The sequence below is a fragment of the Rana temporaria genome, chromosome 8 (assembly GCF_905171775.1).
Source record: "Rana temporaria chromosome 8, aRanTem1.1, whole genome shotgun sequence".
Lineage (NCBI taxonomy): Eukaryota > Metazoa > Chordata > Amphibia > Anura > Ranidae > Rana > Rana temporaria.
The window spans coordinates 1031542-1052418 of NC_053496.1; the positions used below are offsets into that span (position 1 = coordinate 1031542).

Genomic DNA, 20877 nt, shown 5'->3' on the forward strand with positions numbered 1-20877 from the left:
ACAAGCTGAACACTCACTACACAACATTGCAGATACAAAGTGTTATTTCTTCAGTGTTGTCACATGAAAAGATACAAGAAATGTGACTGGGGGGTGTACTTACTTTTATCAGATACTGTATAATGTTTGGGGGTTCTAAGTAATTTTCTAGCAAAAAATAATGCAGATTATTACTTGCAAACAAAGTGTCAGAACAGGCCTGGTCTGGAAGGGGTTAATGAATGTCCATTGCTGCCAATAAACCCGTTCTGTGTCCTGTAGTAGTGTTCTGTGTCCTGTAGTAGCGTTCTGTGTCCTGTAGTAGCGTTCTGTGTCCTGTAGCAGTGTTCTGTGTCCTGTAGTAGTGTTCTGTGTCCTGTAGTAGCGTTCTGTGTCCTGTAGTAGCGTTCTGTGTCCTGTAGTAGCGTTCTGTGTCCCGTAGTAGTGTTCTGTGTCCTGTGTCCTGTAGCAGTGTTCTGTGTCCTGTAGTAGCGTTCTGTGTCCTGTAGCAGTGTTCTGTGTCCTGTAGCAGTGTTCTGTGTCCTGTAGCAGTGTTCTGTGTCCTGTAGTAGCGTTCTGTGTCCTGTAGCAGTGTTCTGTGTCCTGTAGCAGTGTTCTGTGTCCTGTAGCAGTGTTCTGTGTCCTGTAGCAGTGTTCTGTGTCCTGTAGTAGCGTTCTGTGTCCTGTAGTAGCGTTCTGTGTCCCGTAGTAGTGTTCTGTGTCCTGTGTCCTGTAGCAGTGTTCTGTGTCCTGTAGTAGCGTTCTGTGTCCTGTAGCAGTGTTCTGTGTCCTGTAGCAGTGTTCTGTGTCCTGTAGTAGCGTTCTGTGTCCTGTAGCAGTGTTCTGTGTCCTGTAGCAGTGTTCTGTGTCCTGTAGTAGCGTTCTGTGTCCTGTAGCAGTGTTCTGTGTCCTGTAGCAGTGTTCTGTGTCCTGTAGCAGTGTTCTGTGTCCTGTAGTAGCGTTCTGTGTCCTGTAGCAGTGTTCTGTGTCCTGTAGCAGTGTTCTGTGTCCTGTAGCAGTGTTCTGTGTCCTGTAGTAGTGTTCTGTGTCCTGTAGTAGCGTTCTGTGTCCTGTAGCAGCGTTCTGTGTCCTGTAGTAGTGTTCTGTGTCCTGTAGTAGTGTTCTGTGTCCCGTAGTAGTGTTCTTTGTCCTGTAGCAGTGTTCTGTGTCCTGTAGCAGTGTTCTGTGTCCTGTAGCAGTGTTCTGTGTCCTGTAGTAGCGTTCTGTGTCCTGTAGCAGTGTTCTGTGTCCTGTAGCAGTGTTCTGTGTCCCGTAGCAGTGTTGTGTGTCCCGTAGCGGTGTTGTGTGTCCCGTAACGGTGTTCTGTGTCCTGTAACGGTGTTCTGTGTCCTGTAGCGGTGTTGTGTGTCCTGTAGCGGTGTTGTGTGTCCTGTAGCGGTGTTGTGTGTCCTGTAGTGGTGTTCTGTGTCCCGTAGCAGTGTTGTGTGTCCCGTAGCAGTGTTGTGTGTCCCGTAGCAGTGTTGTGTGTCCCGTAGCAGTGTTGTGTGTCCTGTAGCGGTATTGTGTGTCCTGTAGCGGTGTTGTGTGTCCTGTAACGGTGTTCTGTGTCCTGTAGCGGTGTTGTGTGTCCTGTAGTAGCGTTCTGTGTCCTGTAGCAGTGTTCTGTGTCCTGTAGCAGTGTTCTGTGTCCTGTAGCAGTGTTCTGTGTCCTGTAGTAGCGTTCTGTGTCCTGTAGCAGTGTTCTGTGTCCTGTAGCAGTGTTCTGTGTCCTGTAGTAGTGTTCTGTGTCCTGTAGCAGTGTTCTGTGTCCTGTAGCAGTGTTCTGTGTCCTGTAGCAGCGTTCTGTGTCCTGTAGCAGTGTTCTGTGTCCTGTAGCAGTGTTCTGTGTCCTGTAGCAGTGTTCTGTGTCCTGTAGTAGCGTTCTGTGTCCTGTAGCAGTGTTCTGTGTCCTGTAGCAGTGTTCTGTGTCCTGTAGCAGTGTTCTGTGTCCTGTAGCAGTGTTCTGTGTCCTGTAGTAGTGTTCTGTGTCCTGTAGCAGCGTTCTGTGTCCTGTAGCAGCGTTCTGTGTCCTGTAGTAGTGTTCTGTGTCCTGTAGTAGTGTTCTGTGTCCTGTAGTAGTGTTCTGTGTCCCGTAGTAGTGTTCTTTGTCCTGTAGCAGTGTTCTGTGTCCTGTAGCAGTGTTCTGTGTCCTGTAGTAGCGTTCTGTGTCCTGTAGCAGTGTTCTGTGTCCTGTAGCAGTGTTCTGTGTCCCGTAGCAGTGTTGTGTGTCCCGTAGCGGTGTTGTGTGTCCCGTAACGGTGTTGTGTGTCCCGTAACGGTGTTGTGTGTCCCGTAACGGTGTTCTGTGTCCTGTAACGGTGTTCTGTGTCCTGTAGCGGTGTTGTGTGTCCTGTAGCGGTGTTGTGTGTCCTGTAGCGGTGTTGTGTGTCCTGTAGTGGTGTTCTGTGTCCCGTAGCAGTGTTGTGTGTCCCGTAGCAGTGTTGTGTGTCCCGTAGCAGTGTTGTGTGTCCCGTAGCAGTGTTGTGTGTCCTGTAGCGGTATTGTGTGTCCTGTAGCGGTATTGTGTGTCCTGTAGCGGTGTTGTGTGTCCTGTAACGGTGTTGTGTGTCCTGTAGCGGTGTTGTGTGTCCTGTAGCGGTGTTGTGTGTCCTGTAGCGGTGTTGTGTGTCCTGTAGTGGTGTTCTGTGTCCCGTAGCAGTGTTGTGTGTCCCGTAGCAGTGTTGTGTGTCCCGTAGCAGTGTTGTGTGTCCCGTAGCAGTGTTGTGTGTCCTGTAGCGGTATTGTGTGTCCTGTAGCGGTATTGTGTGTCCTGTAGCGGTGTTGTGTGTCCTGTAACGGTGTTGTGTGTCCTGTAGCGGTGTTGTGTGTCCTGTAGCGGTGTTGTGTGTCCTGTAGCGGTGTTGTGTGTCCTGTAGCGGTGTTGTGTGTCCTGTAGCGGTGTTCTGTGACCTGTATTGATCTGTGATTGGTGTCTCTCTCTCTCTGTGGACAGGCGGAGGTCCGGCCTCAGTGTGGCCGCCTGGTGATGTACGGCTCCGGAGGGGAGAACGCCCACGGGGTGCGGGCGGTGACCGCGGGACGAAGATGCGCCATCGCGTTGTGGTTCACGGAGTCGGCAGAACAAGCAGAGCAGGTAACACCGGAGGCCCCGCCCCATCTGTCCCCCCGATATCTCCTCCAATCACAGACAGTCTCTATTTCTCTTCTCTCCTTCCTGGAAAAGTTATCAATGGATTTGCATTTTAATGAGTGGAATAAGTAAGTGCACCCCTCACAGAACATGGCCTGGTGATTGGTGGAGAAGCCCTTGTTGGCGATCACAGAGGTGAGTTGGCCTCCAGGTTCTCACACATCTCAGGAGGATTTGACAACTCAAAACTTCAGCCTAAATGTGGGATGGAAGGGGGAGGGGGAAGACAAGTGCAGCCTCCCCTTTTGGGTGGAGCTCCGCTTTAAGTCGCCTCCCCCTGCACATGCATGCGCTTGCACAGCTTTTTGTGATTGGACCTTTCTGAGCATGTGATGTGTCCTGTGGGGGGAGGGGGACGAGTGACACCATCCTCACCTGATGAGCGACCTCCATGGACTGCCATAGGTGGGTACTGATAAAAGTCGGTCCCCCCCCCCCCCCCCTCCAGTGCCAAGCTGTGGAGAAGGTCAAGCCCCGCCTCCATGAGGGTGATCAGGAGCGACGTGTGACTGGGGGGGGGGGTTATTTATGAAAGGCAAATCTACTACAAGTGCAAAGTGCCCTTGGAAGGTCAGTCTCTGGAGATCTGGGGGGAAGCTCTGCTGATTTTATCATCCAATCAGGTGCAAGCTAAAATGCTGTTTTTATTTTCCTTGCCCCTCCCCCTCGGATCTCCAGCGACTGACCTTCTAAGAGCTCTTGTAGTGCCGAGTGGAAATCCCCTCCCCCCCATAGTGTCATAGTGCGATGGGCGGAGTTCTCCCTTATGGGGAACGAGGAAACTGGTGACTGGATCAGCAGGAAGTCGCTGGAATAATCGCTGGGGGTTAAAGGATTGGAAACATTCTTTCTAAACAAACATGAAGGAGGGAAAGTTCCGGATCTTCCCGATTAGATTTACATCGACTTTCAGGTTTTTCTTCCCTGAACCTCTCCTCGATAAGGGGCGGGGCTTCCCGCGGTGTGGGCGGGTTCCATGGGCGGAGTCATGGAGACTCTCCGGGGTCCAGATAGAGAATATTCTCCGGCATTTCCTCAGCCGTCACTATAAATCCCTGTAAATGTTTCTGATGTGTTTGTTTCCTGTGATCCTCGGCTCCACCTAGTGGTCAGAATGCAGTATTTTCCTGGTGGGGGGGCCTAGTTGTACAAAAAATCTCAGGCACTTGCCTAGCCGTCGCGTTATGTCCCTGAATTTTTACTAACATGTTTATCATGACGTCCAGACAAATCCTTGAGAATTTTTTAATAACCAGGAAAATACTACATAATGGGCACTAGGTGGAGCCGAGGGTCACAGGAAATAAACACATTAGAAAACTATTCCAGGGATTTATTTCCTGTGATCCTCGGCTCCACCTAGTGGCCAGAATGTAGTATTTTCCTGGCCGTGGTGCGTCCTGATTGGGGTGTACTTATTAAATCCTTCTCAGACATTTGTTTACCTCTCACAAGGAAGGATTTAGGCAAATACTTCAGAATTGTTGTTATAACCAGGAAAATACTGCATTCTGGCCACTAGGTGGAGCCGAGGATCACAGGAAATAAACACATTAGAAAATATTCCAGGGATTTATTTCCTGTGATCCTCAGCTCCACCTAGTGGCCAGAATGCAGTATTTTCCTGGTGGGGGGCCTAGATGTACAAAAATTCTCAGGCACTTGCCTAGCCGTCGCGTTATGTCCCTGAATTTTTATTAATATGTTTATCATGACGTCCAGACAAATGCTTGAGAATTTTTTAATAACCAGGAAATACGCCAACCAGGAAAATACAGCATTCTGGCCACTAGGTGGAGCCGAGGATCACAGGAAATAAACATATTAGAAAATATTACAGGGATTTATTTCCTGTGATCCTGAGCTCCACCTAGTGGCCAGAATGTAGTATTTTCCTGGCCGTGGTGCGTCCTGATTGGGGTGTACTTATTAAATCCTTCTCAGACATTTGTTTACCTCTCACAAGGAAGGATTTAGGCAAATACTTCAGAATTGTTGTTATAACCAGGAAAATGCTGCACAATGGCCACTAGGTGGAGCCGAGGATCACAGGAAATAAATATATTAGAAAATATTCCAGGGATTTATTTCCCGGGATCCTCGGCTCCACCTAGTGGCCAGAATGTAGTATTTTCCTGGCTGTAGTCCATCCTGATTGGGGTCTAGTTATAAAATAATTTCTGCCGGAAGGACCTTGGCCGGTGATATGTTTGCCGGCGATTGAGTTCATCCCATTTTTCTGACACCTCTTTCCTCCGACAGGAACGACATCAGGCAAAGATTCTGGTAAAAGGCGACACCAATCCGAGAGAGGAGAAGGAGAAGGAGACGCCGCGGGCGGGGAGAGAGACCACCAGATCGCGGATCTCCTCAAACGACGATGAGCCTGATAGGCCGTCCGGCCGGCAGCAGAGGAGAAGAACCACGAGAAATATTAAAGATGAACTTTGAGATTTGGCGCAAGAGACTGCAGAGCGCAGAGACTTTTCCCGGCTCCCTGGGGCAGAGCGGCGAGGGTTAATAGAGCGCCGAAGGGGGGGCGGATCCTGGGTGGGGATTATGGGTAAGGTGATGGAAAAGATGTTAAAGGAGAACTCCAGACATGACAATTTGTACATAAAATGACCTCCTAAGAGAACCAAAACTGTGCGGGGGAGGGGCCATGTAATACGGGCGTGGCCCCTTTACCGCGGTCTGCGCCAAAATCATAAACGCTTCGGTACCGGTCCTGACACGTGTGCCGGATTCAGGTAATTCCTGCTACCTCCACTTTTAGAGTCTGTTGCTATGACGATGACAGATCACCACCAGTTTACAAATAAGCAAACCAGCGGTAATTAACACCGGCTCTCCATTGGCATACAGGGATGAGTCATCGGTTGCTATGGTGCCAGCGGCTGCCGGCCTCATAGCAACCAAGGAGCCCTGTATTGGAAGCTGTGCCCTTAGACCCACAACAAAAATGCCAGGTGCCGGGGGCGGAGTGACATGCATTGGGGGCGTGGCCTGGCTTCCATACACATCCTTACAGGGTTTTGCTGTGGTGTGCGACTTTTAAGACTTCCAGTACCTACAACCGGTGCACTTCGTCAGCAAGGGACTGAGTATGGAGTGACCGCGGTGTGGACACGCCGGTGCTCAGAGTCGGCCGTTTTATGCTTGGATGTTGTCATGAAGATGACAGCTTACCACACAGGGCTCCCTGGTTGCTAGGAAGATGGCAGCCGCTGGCATCATAGCAACCTGTGACTTGTCCCTGACCCTCATCAGCTGCTAGCCAACAGTCGAAAGGCAACAAAGGGGCGGGATTCTGATGACATCATAAACTGGCATTCCCACACCTTATGTTTGTATATCTATTTTTCGGCATTGGTTGCTATGATGGTATCGACTTTGCAGCTGAATGGGGCCAGGGATGAGTCATTGGTTGCTATGATGCCAGCGGCTGCCAGCTTCAAAACAAACAGGGATCCCTTGTGTGGGAAGCTGTCCACTTTGTTAGCAAGGGGCTGAGTATGGAATGACGCCGTGTGGACACCCCGGTGCTCACGCGCTGTTTACCACACAGGGCTCCCTGGTTGCTATGAAGCCGGCAGCCGCTGACATCCTAGCAACCTATGACTTGTCCCTGGCCCTATTTAGCTTCTGGCCAGGGACTCTCCTGAATGATAGCTGAATGGAGAGAAGCCATCCGTTGCTATGATGGTGTCAGCTGTGCAATGGGGCCAGAGATGAGTCATTGGTTGCTATGATGCCAGCAGCTGCCAGCTTCATAGTGACCAGGGAGCTCGGTGTGGGAAGCTGGGCACTTAGCAAGGGTCTAAGTATAGAATGACCAAGCTGAAGCTGAATGGAGACAAGTTATCTGTTGCAATGATGGTGTCGGACGTTCAGCTGAATGGGGCCAGGGATGAGTTATTGGTTGCTATGATGCCAGCGACTGCCAGCTTCATAGCAGCCAGGAAGCCCTGTGTGGGAAGCTGTGCAATTAACAAGGTTCTTAGCATGCACGGAGTATGGGCACACTGGTGATCAGAGTGGGGCATGAATATGACAGTTTACCACAAAGGACTCCCTGGTTGCTATGAAGCCGGCAGCCATTCAGCGTCTGGCCAGGGAATCTCCTGAATGATAGCTGAATAGAGAGAAGCCATCCGTTGCTATGATGGTGTCGGCTATGAAATGGGGCCAAAGGTGAGTCATCGGTTGCTATGATGCCAGCGGCTGCCAGCTTCATAGCAACCAGGGAGCCCTGTGTGGGAAGCTGTCCACTTTGTAAGCAAGGGGCTGAGTATGGAAGGACTGTGGTGTGGACACGTTGGTGTGCAGAGTGGGGCATTAATATGATAGTTTACCACACAGGGCTCCCTGGTTGCTATGAAGCTTGCATCTGCTGGCATCATAGCAACCTATGACTTGTCCTTGGGCCTAGTCAGCTTCTGGCCGATAGCTGAATGGAGAGAAGTCATCCGTTGCTATGATGGTGTCAGCTGTGCAGCTGAATGGGACCATGGCTGAGTCATCGGTTGCTATGATGCCAGCGGCTGCCAGCTTCATAGCAACCAGGGAGCCCTGTGTGGGAAACTGTGCACTGAAAAAAGGGGCTTAGCATGCATGAGTATGGAATGACCGCAGTGTGGACACGGAGGTGCCCAGAATGGGGCTTGAATATGACAGTTTACCATAGAGGGCTCCCTGGTGGCTAGGAAGCCGGCAGCCGCTGGCATCATAGTAACCTATGACTTGTCCCTGGCTCGGCGTCTGGCCAGGGAATCTCCTGAATGACAGCTGAATGGAGAGCAGTCATTGGTTGCTATGATGGCGTCGGCTGTGCAGCTGAATGGAGGGAAGTCATTGGTTGCTATGATGGCGTCGGCTGTGCAGCTGAATGGGGCCAGGGTGGGTCATTGGTTGCTATGATGTCATCTGTTGCCAGCTTCATAGCAACCAGCCCTGTGTGGGAAGCTGGGCACCTAGCAAGGGGCTGAGTATGGAGTGGTGGCGGTATAGACACGCCGGTCTCAGTTCCGCCCCCTCCTCTCCAGGTGAGAGAGCTGTGTACCTTTCCCTGACAGGTAGATGGATTGGTGAGGAAATGTCCCCGGCACTCTCTATGATTCCTCCACATGGTGCCTCCATTCCTAGAACTGACGGCTATCTCCTCATTTTGTACCCCTCTTTGGCAGCGCCCCCGTAGCATGTAGTAGCTGAGGAAGTTTGAACCATCTAAAAATAAAAAGGGGTCCCAATAATGCAGAAGGACCTTCCCTTTGTATAAGCCGCGCTGTATGGAGGGGGGAGGGGCACAGACACAGGTTGGCCCTCATTCATTTGCATTGTAAAGCGGCTTCTCCATCTCTCATATTGTGTGGCTTTAGCCTTACATGCTGTTTTGCACACGCAGCGCTGCAGCAGCCAATTGGCTTATTCTGTAAGCAATAAAAGGAGCAAAATGTAGAAACCAATAAAGTTTACTTTACAGAAACCTCAGGAAAACAAAATGGAGTCTGTTTGGTTGCTATGGGTGATCCATGGGGGAGGGATTTACTACTAATGGAAATGTCATAGAAACCAATCAGCTTCTAGGTTTTATTTTCAGGCTTAGGCGAACAATCTGTCAAAGTCAGAAGCTGATTGGCCGCCATTCACGGCTCCTCCCCATTCTGAGTGCTCCAGGTTTAGTAAATCTTCCTCTTTGTGTTGCTTTTGGCTTTTCCCTTTACCCCAAAAAAAACTGCCTCTGCAGGTAGGGGGCGCCTATAGATAAAGTGCAGGGGGCGCCAATAAATAAAGTGCAGGGGGCGCCTATAGATAAAGTGTAATAACGGCCTTCCTATAAGTGTAGTAGGCCATTCCTGCCCCCCCCCCCCCCCCCCCCGAAGCCTGGCTGAAAAACTCCCAGCGATGGCATCAGCCCTTCCTGCCTCGTTGCTAGGACGTTGCTAAGACATTTCCAACCAGCAGAGGAAATGGAGGGTCACACCTGTAATAGTGGGGGAGGGGGGTGAGCAGAAATGGCCGCGAGTGTCTTAGCAACCCCCCTAGCAACAAGGCAGGGCAGGATGATGTCATATCCGGACCAGGCTGTGGCTCCCCAAGTAACCGCGAGAGTCACACAAATCCGGGAGCTGCGGGCCGCTGTCTGGGGGGGGGGGTTCGGCATCACTGGGGGGGGGGGGTGATAATGTCAGAAAAAGCATTTTGGCCACACCCACATTTTGCTGCCTGAGGCTATGCGCACCGCATTACTACTCTTCTGGCTTGAGGAAAGGTGGCGACCCTACCCGGGAGGTAGGTAGGTGCCCTCCACCAATCACAAGGCAGATTGTTACCCTGCTGCGGTCAGAGCTGCACAGTTTGGTCTCCTCACCTGCAGGGGGCAGTCCCTCAGGAAAGGAGAACCAACTCTTTCACTGGAGATTTTCTATCATGCAGCCGGGCTTGGAGTAATGCTCTGCAGAACGCAGGGTGGGAGTAACGCTCTGCAGGATGTGGGGGAAGTAATACTCTGCAGAACGCAGGCCTTGAGTAAAATTCTGCAGGACGCAGGGTGGGAGTAACGCTCTGCAGGACGCAGGGTGGGAGTAACGCTCTGCAGGACGCAGGGTGGGAGTAACGCTCTGCAGGACGCAGGGTGGGAGTAACGCTCTGCAGGACGCAGGCCTGGAGTAACGCTCTGCAGGACGCAGGCCTGGAGTAACGCTCTGCAGGACGTGGGGTTGAAGTAAAGCTCTGCAGGACGCAGGCCCGGAGTAACGCTCTGCAGGACGTGGGGATGAAGTAACGATCTGCAGAACGCAGGCCCAGAGTAACGCTCTGTGGGTCCCATTGGAGCAGGTCTCAGGACAGAGCGTTGCTCCGGCGGCTCTCTGCAGAGCGTTCCTCCTGGGGAGGCGAGGGGTTAATGAAGATGGCGGCGCGCCAGCCGTGTATTTTGTGATTGTTTTATAATGAAGCGCGATGTTTGCTGTCGGTGTGTCCTGCGGGGTGCGGCGCGGAGCGCGTCCTGCCAAGACGTGTACAATGGGGTGTCTGTGTGCGAGGCCTCGGGGGACACGGAGCTCCATGACTTTATATGGGGTCCCGCGAGAGAAGTGAGACTCTCCGACATCCTCCCAGAAGGACAGGATTATGTATTGTGCAATGGAAGGGCTCTCGCGCTATCGATGTTCTAAACCTAGGGGGCACTGCTGCAGTTACCTGATCCCAGCCAAAAGTGAAAGCAAATGAAATAAGTGATAATAGCTGCGCTGTGTGGGTATGGAGGGGTGAGAAACAAAACAGTGATCGATAAGTCCCACCGATTGGGCGGGGTGAACGTAGAGTGTCCAATCTGAACTGTGAAGGTGAGTGGTCTGGAAACGGTTAACACTGTGCAGCAAAATCATTATAAGGAAATAAAATAAACATGGAAGTGAATAAACACAGGGCTGGATTCAGGTACATTTGCGCTTTTTTTACAGAGGCGCAGGGCAACGTTTTTGCCCTGCGCCCTTGCAAATTTACTGCGCTGCCCTTGATTCACGGAGCAGTAGCTCCATAAATTGCGTGGGCGCGCCGGCAAAATTCCCGGCATAAGCGCGCGCAATTTAAATGATCCCGTAGGGGGTGGGAATCATTTAAATTAGGCGCGTTCCCGTGCCGAGCGTAGAGCGCATGCTCCGTCGGGAAACTTTCCCGACGTGCATTGCGGTAAATGACGTCGCAAGGACGTCATTTGCTTCAAAGTGAACGTGAATGGCGTCCAGCGCCATTCACGATTCACTTACGCAAACTACGTAAGTTTCAAATTTCGCGACGCGGGAACGACAGGTATACGTAACATTGGCTGCCCCTGCTAATAGCAGGGGCAGCTTTACGCGAAAACCGCCGTACGGAAACGACGTAAATTGCGTATGCAGGGCTCGCGCAACGTTGTGAATCGGCGTAAGTATGCAATTTGCATACTATACGCTGAGCACAACGGGAACGCCACCTAGCGGCCATCGCAAGAATGCAGCCTAAGATATGCGGGCATAAGAGCCTTATGCCGCGCATATCTTAGGCTGCAGTCGGCGTAACGAGGTTCCTGAATCAGGAGCATTCGTTACGCCGGGGAAAGTAAGCAATTGCGCTGCGTAACCTATGGTTACACAGGCGCAATTGCTTCTTGAATCCAGCCCACAGTTATCAAAATAAATGTCCAGGATTGGTACTAAGGACCAAAGGTAAGTGATCCCAACACATAATAAAGGGTAAAAATCCAGTGAAATCAAGTGCAAATACAAATCTCGCATCCAAGAAGCGAATATATAAAGGTGCAGTCCTCCATAGCTGTGAGTAATAAGAAACCAGGAAATCCAATATTTCAGAGAAGAGCAAGCTTCGTTGCGCACACCTCTAGTGCTATGGAATGCTCACCTCAAGGCCACCATAGCACGGATAGCCTGGATACCACTCAGGGTGTACTCAAAGATCCAGCAGGATGAGGGCTAGATGTAGTCTCCACATTAAATGACCATATTGGAAGAAACAAGAAAAAGATATGGCGTAATACTGGAAGCAAGGGTCTAAAAACGATCAATCACGTGCACTCACATGGAGGCCGTGAGCAGTGGGCCTATCTCCTACGAACGGCGAGTTCCTGCGACCCAGTCTGAGATCTTGATTGTATGCTGATCCTCTCTCTTTGGCCTCCACCTAAACATCCACAGATACTGGCACTAAATGCTCAGCGGGTATAGATGGGCAAAGAGAGAAGAAGGTACATAGTACAGCTCCGCTTCAAAAGTATTTAATATAAAAACATATAAAAAAACTCACATTTAAAATGTCAGGAATATCCAAACAAAACGAGCAGCGAGCTCATATCTCTCTCTTCAGAGTGTGTGAGGTCTGGTACTTCCTGTCCCTACACGTGGCGTCATATCACATGACTTCATCAGGGGTATAGTGATGGGAGTACCGAGGGATCTTTAAATAGGCTGTCAAAATGTCTGCAAACATGGGTGTCCGTCAGCCATTTTGTCGGAGCCCATAGAGAACAATGGCTCGGATTCAGAGAGCAATTGCGCCTGCGTAACCATAGTTACGCAGCGCAATTGCTTGCTTGCGCCGGCGTTACGAATGCTTCTGATTCAGGAACATCGTAACGCCGACTGCAGCCTAAGAAATGACTGGCATAAGGCTCTTATGCCCGCATATCTTAGGCTGCATTCTTGCGATGACCGCTAGGGGGCGCTCCCATTGTGCTCAGTGTATAGTATGCAAATTGCATACTAACACCAATTCACAATGTTGCGCGGGCCCTGCGTACGCAATTTACGGAGTTTCCGTACGGCGTGTTTAGCGTACGGCTGCCCCTTCTAATAGTAGGGGCAGCCAATGCTAAACTATCCCCGCCGTTCCCGCGTCGTGAAATTTGAATTTCACGTCGTTTGCGTAAGTGATTCGTGAATGGCGCTGGATGCCATTCACGTTCACTTTGAAGCAAATGACGTCCTTGCGACGTCATTTGCCGCAATGCACGTCGGGAAAGTTTCCCGACGGCACATGCGCTTTACGATCGGCGCGGGAACGTGCCTAATTTAAATGATTCCCGCCCCCTGCGGGATCATTTAAATTGCGCGCGCTTAGGCCGGGAAATTTTGCTGGCGCGCCCTCGCAATTTACGGAGCTCCTGCTCCGTGAATCGAGGGCAGCGGCGCAAATTTGCGGGGGCGCAGGGCAAAATCGTTGCCCTGTGCCTCCGTAATTTATGCGCAATTCTTACTGAATCTGGGCCATTGTCACCGCCATCATTGGAACACAGCTGGTGTGCAGACAGTATATATTGGCATATAAATCAGCAAAAAGGATAAGATATGGATTGGTAAGCCATTAAAAACATGAAAGTTTTGAAGGACGGATGGGGACAACACTATAAGCATGGAAGACGTTGTGTCAGAACACTGGATGGCTGACCAGTCGGGACACGGCTGCCAGGTGCATTATAATGGTTTGTAACTATTCTGGAAGCCGAACGCTAAACTGGATGGGAGAGGCTTAATTAACACCGAAGACACCATACAATGGATCATACTGTATATGGGATATGATTAGGCTCTAAAAGATAATTAAAAATATATGTAAAAAAAGGGGATAAAAGTAGGGATAAAAGGACGTTTACACGTATGAGGGGGGGAGGGGGTCCCAGTCGATGAGCCATGTCAGACTACTGGCATTGAAAAGAAGAGAAGACCGAGTCTAATATGTGGAAGTGCTAGAACCCACACACTCGACATATGGTGGGAGTACATGGGTGAACAAGGTAACATATTGCCAACATGTATGAGTAGCAGCTTGAGAAATCTAGTGGTGGAAAGACTAGCTATTGGATGAGTCAAACTCGCACTAGTGAGATACTACCGGTGAGAGGATGATAGAGGAAAGGAGAGGACAAAGCAAGAAAGGCTCTCGGAAAAGTAGGGATCAGGGACTAAAAGTCATTTAGAAAGCAGTTCAGATCGAATTCTATACTTAAAGCGGATGTGCCACGGGAAAAAAATATTAAAAGCCAGCAGATACAAATACTGCAGCTGCTGACTTTTAATATTAAGACACTTACCTGTCCTGGAGTCCAGCGCCGATCGCAGCAGATGACGAGCGATCGCTCGTCACCCTGCTGCTCCCCCCTCCATCCACAGTGAGGGAACCAGGAAGTGAAGCGCTGCGGCTTCACTGCCCGGTTCCCTACGGCGCATGCACGAGTCGCGCTGCGCCCGCCGATTGGCTCCCGCTGTGTGCTGGGAGTCGAGTGTTCCCAGCATACAACGGGGGACGGACGGGAAGTCAGAAAAACCCGTCCTTTGCCCGTATCGTAGGGCCGGAAGTGGGTGCAAATACCTGTCTTTAGACAAGTATCTGCACCCCCCTCCCCCTGAAAGGTGTCAAATGTGACACCGGAGGGGGGGAGGGTTCCGATCAGTGCGAGTTCCACTTTAGGGTGGAGAACCGCTTTAAGCCTCTTGGAGCAAACGTGTCCATATTGTATATGTATTTTGATTCCAGCTGACTCAAAGACCTCACTTTATGTCCGCCTCTCCATGGTCTATTATAGGGAGCAATCCCCCCAAATTTCAGGTGGGAAGAATCTCTGTTGTGAACCGCGTCAAAGTGTCTGGATACGCTATGTTGATCAAATCCTTTTTGGATGTTGACTACGTGATCTTTTATCCGGACCTTGAGAGGCCGTTTAGTCCGCCCCACGTATTGGAGCCCACAGCTGCATTCCAACGCGTAGACGGCACCCTCTGTGTTTCATCCAATGAAATCTTTGATTTCGTAATGGGTACCATTGCTGGTTGATTGGAATTTCTTTTCGTTTGGGCGTTTGGTACGGACACATGCGTAACATTTCTTACAAGGATAGAATCCCTTCCCCGTGAAGAATGTAAATTGTTTTCTGGGGGGGTCTATGACATTCTTAACTAGTTGGTCCCGGAGAGTGGGGGCTCTCTTGTAGACAAATTTCGGCTTTTCTGGCAATACTTCTCTGAGTTTGTTATCTGCTCTTAGAATGTGCCAGTGACGGGTGATGATCTTTTCAATTTTCTTATAGTAAATGTTGTAGTCAAGAATGACGGGAACAGGGTCTGGTCTGCTTATGGGTTTCTGTTTTTCTTCTAAAAGCTTATCCGAGAGGGTATTATGGGGGTTATCCACAAAAGGGATACGCCGGCGTAGGAAAGTTACGTCGGTCGGATGAAGCCTATTTTCAGGCGTATCTAGGGGGTTATCCACAAAAGAGATACGCCGGCGTAGGAAAGTTACGTCGGTCGGATGAAGCCTATTTTCAGGCGTATCTAGGGGGTTATCCACAAAAGGGATACGCCGGCGTATCTCTGTTTCTATCTATGGAACTGATCCACAGACTCAGTTTCCCATAGTTAGGCAGAAGATCCGACATGTGTAATTGAATTACACTGTCAGGTCTTAAGGATGCAATTCTAGGCCGGCCGCTAGGTGGCGAGGCCATTGAGGCCGGCGTAGAATATGCAAATGACCAGTTACGGCGATCCACGAACGTTCCGACGGGCCCGTCGCTCTAATGCTACGTCGTTTACGTCGAGTTACGCCGCGTAAAAATAGGGCTAAGTCCTATTTGACTAAGCCCTATTAAGTATGGCCGTCGTTCCCGCGTCGAAAATTCAAACTCGACGTCGTTTGCGTAAGACGTCCGTGAATGGCGCTGGACGCCATTCACGTTACCGTCTAAGCAAATGACGTCGGAGTGACGTCAGTTAGCGCAATGCACGTCGGGTAAGTTACCCAACGGAGCATGCGCAGTATGTCCAGCGCGGGAGCGCGCCTAATTTAAATGGGACTCGCCCCATTAGATTCGGCACACCTTGCGCCGGGACGGATTTGAGTTACACCGCCGCAAATTTCCAGGTAAGTGTGTTGTGGATCTATACCTAACTTAGGAAATTTGTGGCAGTGTAACTTAAATCACTTAAAGGGGAGGTTCACCCTAAAAACTACTTTTTCTTATTACACTGCCCCCCCCACATTACAATACGATTAAGGCTCTAATTATTTTTTTCCTGCTGTACATACCTTAGTACAGCATATTACCCCCGTGCATCTGGGTTGCGAGTCCCGCGGGAGTGGGCGTTCCTAACATGTCTGTGATTGACGTTTTGCCCAAAAACGAGCTCCCCCCCGTCGTGTAAGCCGCGTCACGGTTGGCGAAAGGAGCCGAACGGCTATGCGCATGCGCAGTATAGCGCCGACTCGCCGTTCGGCTCCTTTTTGCCAACCGTGACGCGGCTTACACGACGGGGGGGAGCTCGTTTTTGGTCAAAACGTCAATCACAGACATGTTAGGAACGCCCACTCCCGCGGGACTCGCAACCCCGAAGCCACGGGTGAATATGCTGTAGTAAGGTATGTACAGCAGGAAAAAAACGAATAGCCTTAATCGTATTGTAATGTGGGGGGCCAGTGTAATAAAAAAAAGTAGTTTTTAGGGTGAACCACCTGTATATCAGTGGTCATCAACCCTGTCCTCAGGACCCACTAACAGGCCAGGTTTGCAGGATAACTGAAATACATCCCAGGTGATATCATTTGTTGCTCAGTGATTGCATCTCCCCGAGGTAATACATAAAACCTGGCCTGTTAGGCTGGGTTCACACTACGATTTTCCCGTCCGTCAGCCGCATACGATTTATATGAAAAAAAACGTATGCGGCTGAAACAGACGTAAACGTATGGAACCGCACATATGTGCGTTTTTCATTGACTTTAATGTTAAAAAAAAACGTATGCGTTTGCCATACGGTTTCAAAAACGGCCGCAAAACCGTGGTTGAACACGGTTTTGCGTACTGTTAAAAAACGTTTTGCAAGCAAATCGTACGCACCCGGATGCATCTGAGTGCATACGATTTGCAATGCATTGTCTATGTATGCGTTTTCCCGTACGGGCCCGTAAGTTTTCAATACTGAAATCGTATGCGGCTGACGGACGGGAAAAGCGTAGTGTGAACCCAGCCTAAGTTACGTTGTGCTGCGGGGCTGTGGATTTGGCCCTAAGATACTAGAGAATATAGAGGGGAAGAACATTATGGACCTAGGATCTATGGAAGAAGTCCAGGTCCCAGTTACTATCAGGACCCAAGAGTCGGGTGGTCCCCTCCACCGCAGAGGCCAAGAGAGAGAAGCCCCTGTCACACAGATGATTGGAGAGATTATGAACACCGATATGAACAAGGACACAACCAACCAGAGGGAGGGATTATTACCCCCCCCCCCCGGAGGAAACAAGGAGAAGAAGTCCCATAAGAAAAGAGTTTTTATTCACTTCCATGTTTATTTTATTTCCTTATAAGGATTTTGCTGCAGTGATAACCGTTTCCAGACCACTCACCTTCACAGTTCAGATTGGACACTGCTTGTAGAGTTCACCCCGCCCAATCGGTGGGACTTATCGATCACTGTTTTGTTTCTCACCCCTCCATACCCACACAGCGCAGCTATTATCACTCCTTTCATAGGATTATGTATTGGTTGCTATGGGTTACCGTGGCCTCAGGCAGTGTGGAGGGCGGCCATAACAATAGAGGACAATAAGGATCGGCTGCTATGGGATAGAGGGCCTGGAAAAAGTATTCATACCCCTCTATATACAGAGCCTGGAAAAAGTATTCACACCCTCTATATACAGAGACAGGAAAAAGTATTCATACCCCTCTATATACAGAGACAGGAAAAAGTATTCACACCCCTCTATACACAGAGACAGGAAAAAGTATTTATACCCCTCTATATACAGAGACAGGAAAAAGTATTCATACCCCTCTATATACAGAGCCTGGAAAAAGTATTCATACCCCTCTATACACAGAGACAGGAAAAAATATTCATACCCCTCTATATACAGAGCCTGGACAAAGTATTCACACCCCTCTATATACAGAGACAGGAAAAAATATTCATACCCCTCTATACACAGAGACAGGAAAAAGTATTCACACCCCTCTATATACAGAGACAGGAAAAAGTATTCATACCCCTCTATACACAGAGACAGGAAAAAGTATTCACACCCCTCTATATACAGAGCCTGGACAAAGTATTCACACCCCTCTATATACAGAGACAGGAAAAAATATTCATACCCCTCTATACACAGAGACAGGAAAAAGTATTCACACCCCTCTATATACAGAGACAGGAAAAAGTATTCATACCCCTCTATACACAGAGACAGGAAAAAATATTCATACCCCTCTATATACAGAGCCTGGAAAAAGTATTCATACCCCTCTATATACAGACAGGAAAAAGTATTCATACCCCTCTATACACAGAGACAGGAAAAAGTATTCATACCCCTCTATATACAGAGACAGGAAAAAGTATTCACACCCCTCTATATACAGAGACAGGAAAAAGTATTCATACCCCTCTATATACAGAGCCTGGAAAAAGTATTCATACCCCTCTATACACAGACAGGAAAAAGTATTCATACCCCTCTATATACAGAGCCTGGAAAAAGTATTCATACCCCTCTATACACAGACAGGAAAAAGTATTCATACCCCTCTATAGACAGAGACAGGAAAAAGTATTCATACCCCTCTATATACAGACAGGAAAAAGTATTCATACCCCTCTATATACAGGGCCTGGAAAAAGTATTCATACCCCTCTATAGACAGAGCCTGGAAAAAGTATTCATACCCCTCTATATACAGAGACAGGAAAAAGTATTCATACCCCTCTATATACAGAGACAGGAAAAAGTATTCACACCCCTCTATACACAGAGACAGGAAAAAGTATTCACACCCCTCTATACACAGAGCCTGGAAAAAGTATTCATACCCCTCTATATACAGAGACAGGAAAAAGTATTCACACCCCTCTATACACAGAGCCTGGAAAAAGTATTCATACCCCTCTATATACAGACAGGAAAAAGTATTCATACCCCTCTATACACAGAGACAGGAAAAAGTATTCATACCCCTCTATATACAGAGACAGGAAAAAGTATTCACACCCCTCTATATACAGAGACAGGAAAAAGTATTCACACCCCTCTATACACAGAGCCTGGAAAAAGTATTCACACCCCTCTATACACAGAGACAGGAAAAAGTATTCATACCCCTCTATATACAGACAGGAAAAAGTATTCATACCCCTCTATATACAGACAGGAAAAAGTATTCATACCCCTCTATATACAGACAGGAAAAAGTATTCATACCCCTCTATATACAGAGACAGGAAAAAGTATTCATACCCCTCTATATACAGAGCCTGGGAAAAGTATTCATACCCCTCTATATACAGGGCCTGGGAAAAGTATTCATACCCCTCTATACACAGAGCCTGGAAAAAGTATTCATACCCCTCTATATACAGAGACAGGAAAAAGTATTCATACCCCTCTATAGACAGAGACAGGAAAAAGTATTCATACCCCTCTATATACAGACAGGAAAAAGTATTCATACCCCTCTATACACAGACAGGAAAAAGTATTCATACCCCTCTATATACAGAGCCTGGGAAAAGTATTCATACCCCTCTATATACAGGGCCTGGAAAAAGTATTCATACCCCTCTATATACAGAGACAGGAAAAAGTATTCATACCCCTCTATATACAGAGACAGGAAAAAGTATTCATACCCCTCTATATACAGAGACAGGAAAAAGTATTCATACCCCTCTATAGACAGAGACAGGAAAAAGTATTCACACCCCTCTATACACAGAGCCTGGAAAAAGTATTCATACCCCTCTATATACAGACAGGAAAAAGTATTCATACCCTCTATATACAGAGACAGGGAAAAGTATTCACACCCCTCTATAGACAGAGACAGGAAAAAGTATTCACACCCCTCTATACACAGAGCCTGGGAAAAGTATTCATACCCCTCTATATACAGACAGGAAAAAGTATTCATACCCCTCTATACACAGACAGGAAAAAGTATTCATACCCCTCTATATACAGAGCCTGGAAAAAGTATTCATACCCTCTATATACAGAGACAGGAAAAAGTATTCATACCCCTCTATATACAGAGACAGGAAAAAGTATTCATACCCTCTATATACAGAGACAGGAAAAAGTATTCATACCCCTCTATATACAGAGACAGGAAAAAGTATTCATACCCCTCTATAGACAGAGACAGGAAAAAGTATTCATACCCCTCTATATACAGGGCCTGGAAAAAGTATTCACACCCCTCTATACACAGAGCCTGGAAAAAGTATTCATACCCCTCTATATACAGACAGGAAAAAGTATTCATACCCCTCTATATACAGAGCCTGGGAAAAGTATTCATACCCCTCTATACACAGAGACAGGAAAAAGTATTCATACCCCTCTATATACAGAGACAGGAAAAAGTATTCATACCCCTCTATACACAGAGCCTGGAAAAAGTATTCACACCCCTCTATACACAGAGCCTGGAAAAAGTATTCATACCCCTCTATACACAGAGACAGGAAAAAGTATTCATACCCCTCTATACACAGAGACAGGAAAAAGTATTCATACCCCTCTATATACAGAGACAGGAAAAAGTATTCACACCCCTCTATATACAGAGACAGGAAAAAGTATTCACACCCCTCTATACACAGAGCCTGGAAAAAGTATTCATACCCCTCTATATACAGACAGGAAAAAGTATTCATACCCCTCTATACACAGAGACAGGAAAAAGTATTCATACCCCTCTATATACAGAGACAGGAAAAAGTATTCATACCCCTCTATATACAGGGCCTGGAAAAAGTATTCACACCCCTCTATACACAGAGCCTGGAAAAAGTATTCATACCCCTCTATACACAGAGACAGGAAAAAGTATTCACACCCCTCTATATACAGAGCCTGGACAAAGTATTCACACCCCTCTATATACAGAGACAGGAAAAAATATTCATACCCCTCTATATACAGAGCCTGGAAAAAGTATTCATACCCCTCTATATACAGAGACAGGAAAAAGTATTCATACCCCTCTATAGACAGAGACAGGAAAAAGTATTCATACCCCTCTATATACAGGGCCTGGAAAAAGTATTCACACCCCTCTATACACAGAGCCTGGAAAAAGTATTCATACCCCTCTATATACAGAGCCTGGGAAAAGTATTCATACCCCTCTATATACAGGGCCTGGGAAAAGTATTCATACCCCTCTATACACAGAGCCTGGAAAAAGTATTCACACCCCTCTA

General features: G+C 48.3%; 1 protein-coding gene across 1 annotated transcript in view; it reads left to right on the forward strand.

Annotated features, from left to right (window-relative positions):
• P3H3 (prolyl 3-hydroxylase 3) overlaps positions 1-8631 on the forward strand; it is a 62837-nt gene extending 54206 nt beyond the window's left edge. The window contains exons 14-15 of the mRNA XM_040361163.1: positions 2933-3073; positions 5393-8631. Of these exons, the coding sequence (XP_040217097.1) occupies positions 2933-3073; positions 5393-5581 (330 nt within the window). The 3' untranslated portion in view covers positions 5582-8631. The remainder of the gene's footprint in view (positions 1-2932; positions 3074-5392) is intronic.
• The last annotated feature ends 12246 nt before the right edge of the window (positions 8632-20877 follow it).